We start from the raw sequence: 8463 nt of genomic DNA, 5'->3' as shown, positions 1-8463 counted from the left end.
CACTAGAATTTATGTAGAATAGTTTGGACACAAGAAGAAAAAACACATATAACACATATAAAGTGTTAGAGTCGAAGACATATTGAAACGAAAATACAATAAAAAGAAATAAGAAAGATAAAAAAAAAAAAAGTCCTAAGATTTGTCTTCAAGAACGCTCAATTTATAATGCATCTACGAACACTAATAATATTCGTGAAACATTAACGAACGCTAAAAATGATAGTTTCGATGTCGTAAATGAGTTTCTCAACATGTTTGCAAGTCATAAATATGATAATTGATTTGATTTCATATGAAAAAAAATCGTATTCATGAGAGTGAATCTTGCGAAGATTTTATGGTTTTATTGTCAACAAAAATCTATTTTACGGATTCATGAAATATCTTTAACGAGGTTGATAGTTATTTATAATAAAAGATAAAAACATGATCATTTTGGCTTTCAAATATGGTCTTGTAATTTAACTTTTATTTTTATGCACCTAGGAAAGAATTCAATAATAAAAATGGAAGTTGGTGAAACTGTTAAGGGTATACATGGTATTAGATGAAACTATAAGGATACTTTTTGTATAATCAACGGTGTTCACACACGTTTCCCTTGACCATTCACTACCAGTCTAGTCCAAGTTCCAATTCCAACTAAACAATAAACATACCGCGGATAAGCGGTTCAACATTGGGGTACTCTTTTTAGTAATATAAAATAATTCCTATTTTGCTAAAAATGTAACCACGATTTTTATTTTTATTTTTTAAGTTAGCTAAAATATGTTACGCTTCTGTAAGTTTTTAAATATAATTTTTTATGTTAAAATGGTTACGTGAAACTTGTAATTTTAATTGCGTTCAAATGATTCTTAAGAAATATTATATTAAATTATTAATAGTTAGATACTTATATAAATTATATTTTAAGCTAAATACTATATTTGTTTTGGGATGAAATCACGAAAAGACATACGCTACTTCTAAAAGAGAAATTAAATATCCTATTACTTTTTATTCCTATTAATCCTTCTACCTATTTAAATGATGATATGTGTTACATTAGTATATTAAAATATCATCAAATGAACATTAAATGTTATACATGTCATCATTTGATTGGGTATGATGATTTGTAGGAACAAAAAGTAGGAGAATATTTAATTTCTCATTCTAAAATTAGACACAATCGTGTGTGTATGTGTGTGTGTGTGTGTATATATATATATATATATATATATATATTATTTGTGAGACCCGTATCTTATACGAGTTGCGTAAAACAAAAAATATATATATGAAGGTTTAAACAAAAAATTATTTAAATTTGAAATTTTAGATTTAAAATTTAACATTTAAAACTTAAATTTAAAAGAAAACATATTAAATACAATATATAAGTATTAATATTGTAATTTATTGACTATTTTAATTAAGATAATTATTAATTGATGTGTAAATTTGATTTGTTAATTAAGAAAAAATAAAAAAAATGATAAAATAACAAATAGAAAAACATTTATTAAAAAATATCAAAAAATAATATGTGTCAAATTTAATATAAGAATGATATTTGATAAAAAAAACATTTATTTATTAGAGTTGATATATATAAAACTAAAATATCTTGAATGGAAATCTAAAATTGTTGTACGTACAATAATTTATGTATTACTACAACTCCAGATTCATATTTTAGTTCAAAAAAATTTAATACCATTTGCAATTTAAATTGTTCATTTGGATAAAACCGGTGAAAATGTTGTCCAAATATAATTACAAAATAATTTAAAAGTTACAAAGTGATTCATATAAGGACCAAATTCGTAAAAGAAGCTAAAATGAGGAGCCAAACATGTAATTTACTGTATAATGCTTTTTCATTTTTATTAACTGAGAAAATTCGTGGCTATAAATAGTAGACCACTCGTTCAGACAGACTCATAGCAGTAGATGCTTCGTACTACGGTTTTCAAGCTCAGAGCATCATATTCTCATCCAAATCAATTAATAAAACCCTAGAAATCGAAGTCAAAAACAGAATTCAACAGAAGTTTTTGGATGAAAAGGTATGTGAGAACACTTATAGTCTTGAAATTCTTTTCGATCTTATATTAGAAATTCTTTTCTAATTTAGAATGCTTTTTCTAGTTGATTTCTAACTGTTGTAAGGGTTAACAGAAGTGTCCAAAGATGTTTACTTCTGTTAATTAGCAGAATTATAGTTGCTATTCTTGCTTAGATACTTGATCTGCTGTTTTTTCTGTGGTCGTGCTCTCGTGAGTTTGATTGACATGGAATATTCGTTTGAATGCGAATTTCGTATTTAGGGTTTTGCTTGCACTGTTTGTCTGATTTTAATTGCTTAGTTGCAAGCTTTGATGCCTGAATATTTTCTATGGAACAGTAATCATAATATGAACGAAATTCTTCTGTATCTACGATTCTGGATGAATAAACATGATTGGAGATTATATAATTGTTATGATACTTTTGCAAATTTTAGTTCTTTTCATACTTTTATCATGTTACTATCAATAGTTGTCCACGAGTAGCATCAATCTACGACTTTGAGCTGACATATATAATTAATTTCCTATGTGATTCAATTCGGGTGCTCAATTGATTTGTTTCTGATATGAAACCATTTGATTTGTTATCAAACAGCCAACTCTAGATGCCGATGTTACCGAAATTCTAGAGGGGAAAATCTCGATGCAGAACTATTACCAAACACCTGTTGAAAACATGGATCGGAATCTATACCCATCCGATTTAAACCAAGGAATCCGTTTTTCTATTCAAACACCTGAATTCGGTAACAACTCTTCTTCTACTGCAAGCTTCTCCTCAAATGGCAGCTCTATTTCACAACAAGATTCTCACTCCTACATTCCAGACACATACCATTCCCCTGATTATACATACACCTCACATGTAAGTAGGGTTGGTTTCACAGATACCAACACAGACGATCTAGAATACAGACTAAGAGAACTAGAAACCGCGATGCTTGGAACCGATCAAGATTTCTTGGAAACTTACAATGGCTCATCTTCTTGGGGTGAAACCAATCAAACAATTTCAGACACCATGTCAGAGATGATATCAAGAGGAAACTTCAAAGAATTGCTCCTCGCGTGTGCCAAATCAGTTGCAGAAAACGATTCAATCACCGCCAACTGGCTAATGTCTGTGTTACGCCCTATGGTGTCGGTTTCCGGCGAGCCAGCTCATCGTCTAGGAGCTTACATGCTTGAAGGGCTCGTTGCAAGACTATCTTCTTCAGGCAGCTCAATCTACAAAACCCTAAATTGCAAAGAACCAACCGGAAACGAACTCTTTTCCTACATGCGTGTACTCTATGAAGCATGTCCTTACTTCAAATTCGGTTACCTATCCGCCAATGGCGCGATAGCAGAAGCCATGAAAAATGAAAACAAAATCCACATAATCGATTTCCAAATCGCTCAGGGTTCCCAATGGGTAACCCTAATCCAAGCTCTCGCCTCCCGCCCCGGTGGGCCCCCCACCCTTCGCATCACCGGTGTCGATGACTCCACAAACGCGTACGCCAGAGGCGGTGGCGTCAACATCATCGGTCAACGGTTAGCAAATCTAGCGGAATCATGTAACATCCCGTTCCAATTCCACGGAATCCCGGTTTCCGGTTCCGAGGTCGAGGCGTCACATCTCGGAATCGTCCCGGGGGAATCGTTAGCGGTTAATTTCGCGTTTATGCTTCATCACATGCCGGACGAAAGCGTGGACCCTTTAAATCATAGGGATCGATTGTTGCGTCTCATAAAAGGGTTGTCTCCGAAAGTTGTGACACTTGTCGAACAGGAATCGAATGTGAATACCGCTCCGTTTTTTCATCGGTTTCAAGAGACTTTAAATTACTACACGGCTATTTTCGAGTCGATCGATGTGACCTTACCACGGGATCACCTACAGAGGATTAATGTTGAACAACATTGTCTTGCGCGTGATATTGTGAATATAATCGCGTGTGAGGGTGCGGAGAGAGTGGAGAGACATGAGCTTCTTGGGAAATGGAAATCAAGGTTTACAATGGCGGGGTTTAAACCGTATCCTTTGAGCACGCTTGTGAATTCGACTATTAAGGCTTTGCTTGAAAGCTATTCGCATAAATATAGACTTGAAGAACGTGATGGGGCTTTGTTTCTTGGTTGGTTGAATCGAGATTTGGTGGCTTCATGTGCTTGGAAATGATAATGAACCTGAATGGAATCGGGTGAAGTTTGTAATAAGTTTTGAATGTTAACCCTTGGAATATCTTTTCTTCTTGTTAAATATGTATTATATGTAAAATTCGTGGTAATAAATGTTTCAAATTTTAGGTACGTTACATGGTAAATATGTGTTACGAAAATATAGTTTTAATATAAGTGGTCTGAATTAATTTCCATCAGTAATTTGTAAGTATAGTTAATTATCCCATGGTTTTTGCAAATATTCGTTATGTTTGGATGATTGATTGAATCTCGGAGTATTATATAAATGTCAACGGACAAATCTGTCTTACCAAGTCTAAACAAAAGAGTAATGACGATTAATTTTATTTGGCTATCTCTAGTTGGTATAATTCTAATCTTTAATTTATATGCGACATTTCAAAGCTATTTAAATATTAGTAAAAAAATAATCATGTACAGCGTATGAGGATTTTATATGATTATAAGATTCTGATCCGGCATGAAGATGAAGGTGTTTGGAATTTTATAGCATAAAATTTGAGAATTCGGAAGAACATTTTTGTAATTTGGGGATTTGTGCATTTTAAGTGTATATGGGAAGGGAAATGCTCAAATGCATTAGGAAGTTAACATATGTTAAATAGAATTGTGTATTGGAATATCGAATATGAGTTGTGTGCGACTTGGAAATTGGAATATGAGTTGATGAGCGACTTGGACATGACGGATAGAAAGATCGATCGACTATGTGTGCGACTTGAAAGTCACTTCACGTAGGTTGTTTGTTAAATCAAAAAAGTTAAGTTAGGTGTTTTCTTAATTTGGTGCTATTTTTTTATATCTTTGGGTGATTTTGTAAAGGATTAGTTCGTGGAATTCTCCTACAGCTTTTGGAAGAGCTATGGGGGTGTTTTTGCAAGATAATGTCTCTAATTTCTTGATTTTACTTTGTTAAGCAATTTGTGGAAGGAAACTAAAAAGTTAATTGTTATAGCTAATATAAAATATTGTTTGCTAAAAACAAGTTGAGAGATGTAAAATGACATGTAAAGACTACGTTTCATTTAATTAAAGTACTTCATAATAGTTTTGCAATTATTTATGTTTAAATGAAACTCATCTAATATCGCATTTGTAATATTATCACAAATTTTCGTATCTCATTGTGTGACTATCAAATATTATCACGATTAAATATTAATTAACCATGTAAAAACTTCTTGGTTACGTGATTAAAGCTACTCATAATTTCGATGGCTGTGAATAATTTTTTGGAAGTCAATTTTTACGTGTATTGTTGGCATACTTGGACTTGTGGAAACGTTACGTTGGTTGGTATCTCTAAATCGAGGGCCACATCTTTTGTTTTTTTTTTTATAGTACTGTCACTTATTTTTTATGGTGTAATATTAGGTTTAAGAAAGACATTAATTGAGTTGGATGGTTACAAACCCTCAAATTGTTGTTATGTAATGTTTGCTTTTTCCGACTATTTTCTTGTTAGTCCGGCTTCAATAAAAATTTGCCGTTCTAAAAAAAGTATGTAAAAGTTTCTAAAATGTTGGAAAAATATTCAAATTGAGGTTGTTATAATCGTGATCTTGATCGTAGAATCATATGATTTTACAATCCTAACTATGTAATTTGTTGGTGATTTGTTATCATCAATGTTATTTAAGTGTACTGGGATTACTTTGTTGACTAAAAATGATCTTGATAAATATTAAACAAGTAAGGAAGGTGTGGAGTACACACTTGTTTAAGTTTGATCAAGTATCAAAGTACACTGTCATTTAAGGTCGAAACCCCTGAACGAACGGGGTCCGGGGGCAGCGCCCCTGGGAGCGGGGTCCAAGGGGCAGAGCCCCTGGCTGTGATCGAGCTGCCAGGTCAGCGCGAATTTTTTTTATTTGGGTTATATTGCTGTATTAAAAATGCATCAGAAAATCCAAATTTTGAATATTTGACCCGGTTTTGACTTTGCATTAATCTTTATACCAAACCCGGATTTATAACAGTTTTGACTGTTGAGAAAACTGTTATATGACAGTTTTGACAGTTTTTCAGACAAGGAATGTATATAACCAATTTTAGTCAGTTTTCTGGTACTCACGAAAATTATACCATCTCATTCTCTCTTTCTTTCTCTTTGATTTTATCTGAGTCTTATCCAATTGAGGATTTGGGAGTACCACCCAAATACTTCGATTTGAAAGTGATTATCACGATTCTCAGATTTCCAAGTGCCACTAAACCATATTTCTAACATAATTTGATCCGAATTATACGTGAGTCGTTTTTGGGTAAGATTGGAGTTGGATCGTAAGATTATAGGATTGTTATTATTTAAATTTTGAAAAAATTTTAATAGTTTATTTTGGATTAAATATGTACATTGAATATAAACCTTAGAAAACCTCATTTGAATTGTTTATTGCTAAATGTTGTATTGGGAAAGCATTTTTCATGCTTCAAGGTATGTATTGTTAGTCGAACGATTAATTAGTGGATAGGAATATATTTTTTATGTTTTAAAATGGTTTTGGTAAGATTTTACATTTCTGATTCGATCTTGAAAAACAAAAACGACCCCTATATAAATCTCAATTTTGACAACTTTGATTCAAATAATATCACGATTGTGTACGCCAACAGAATAGCCCATTGCCATGCCTCATTTCTTATATATAAAATTCCATAATCTTTTCTTTTTGTTACATTGAAATTTTGGATAATTTTTATATATTGAAATTTATTGATTTTTTTCTTATATATATATATATATATATATATATATATATATATATATATATATATATATATATATATATATATATATATATATATATATATATCATTTCCTATTTCTTTGAAAAAAAACATTACCAATTACCGATATATCCTCCTAAGACATGCATAATAACTATATTAACTAACCAAATTTAACAAGTATTTTTCCGATTTTATGTTTACTTAACTATATTTTAAAAGTATTGAATCAACTAGGGGAATGAATTTTTATAAATTTATATTTGAGAAAATCTAAAAAAACTTGCATTGAAACGTAGAATGCATAGTTTTTATTTATTTATTTTAAAGTTATCTTATAGTCTACTATTTTGTATGCAAACATAACAACCTATAAAAATTAAAAAATTAACTAGTTGCGATGTGCAAAACATACTTTATGTTATTAAATATTTTTATATTGTTATTCGTTATGTTATTTGTTTTAAATTATACGAGATTTGTCTTGAAATTGTATCGTTGGATGTGTTGACAATTTAAGATTTCGTGTAATTGACTTAAAACACGAAAATAAGGTTTAAAAAACGTAAAAGATGTATCAATAGAATATAAGGTGTAGATTTTACTTGTTTGTAATATGTTGTATATTGGTTATTTCCAAATATGTGGGAAGTTTTAGTATGGTGAATTGATCCTGATTCACTTCTAAGAGGTTTGCAAAAACAAGATATATGTCTAAGATGTGGTTGTTATTGAAAGTCAAGTATTACATTTTTCACATGTTACCTTCATGATTTTAAGGCATTATGATTCATGTTTTATGAAAAAAAGATGTTGATATTATATTATGTATTGCATGGCATGATTTAAAGGGTGGGAAAGGATTTATATTTTTCCATAGTGATGTGTATATCTTTCAAACAAATTTGGAAGTTATGGACATTAATATGCAATTTTGATTGTATATAGGGTTGAGAGTAGAGATGGCTACATGTCCTCTAGTACTTGAGAACCCAATTTTCATCCCACCCTGGAATCCTCAACGCATATTCCATCCATCTCCATTGAGGAATATTAATGCATCATCGTTATATATAACGTGTATGTCAAGTGGGGAACTGATTATTTTTCTCCGATATAAGAGTAGAACTTTTATGTATATTAAAACTACAAATTTTAAAATATAACCGCAAGTTTAAAAATTCTACAATATAGATAAAAAATATAGAGATTGCCTAAATATTATAAATCATTTAGATCCAAATTTTTGCCAAAATTTACAAAATATAAATGAAAAAATCAAATATCTCAAGTAATAAAAAAAATGTAATAACTAAAAAACAAAATGAATGGGAGATCATATTCTTTAACTTAGAGCACAAATGTTTATTCAAATAACCCTTTAAGCACTACCAAATTAAACATAAAGTGTAATAATTATGAAATATCATATAAAAAAAAAGGTTGTATTTGAGGTAAAATTTGATAAACTAAGAAGGAAGGA

At 30.7% G+C, this 8463-nt stretch overlaps 1 protein-coding gene across 1 annotated transcript; it reads left to right on the top strand.

Moving 5' to 3' along the window:
* The first annotated feature begins 1930 nt into the window (after positions 1 to 1930).
* Positions 1931 to 4358, top strand: LOC145047511 (scarecrow-like protein 21). Its single transcript, XM_078995791.1, has 2 exons — positions 1931 to 2060; positions 2659 to 4358. Exon 2 carries the CDS (start codon positions 2707 to 2709, stop codon positions 4225 to 4227), a length of 1521 nt encoding a protein of 506 aa, XP_078851917.1. The 5' UTR covers positions 1931 to 2060; positions 2659 to 2706; the 3' UTR covers positions 4228 to 4358.
* Positions 4359 to 8463: the final 4105 nt, after the last annotated feature.

The sequence above is a fragment of the Lactuca saligna genome, chromosome 5 (assembly GCF_052625555.1).
Source record: "Lactuca saligna cultivar CGN05327 chromosome 5, ASM5262555v1, whole genome shotgun sequence".
Lineage (NCBI taxonomy): Eukaryota > Viridiplantae > Streptophyta > Magnoliopsida > Asterales > Asteraceae > Lactuca > Lactuca saligna.
The sequence above is the reverse complement of the archived record's forward strand: the minus strand, read 5'-3'. Positions and strand labels throughout refer to the sequence as shown.

Excerpts from the sequence above, each read along its gene's own strand:
- LOC145047511 (XM_078995791.1), top strand. The coding sequence starts at position 2,707 with ATGCAGAACTATTACCAAACACCTGTTGAAAACATGGATCGGAATCTA.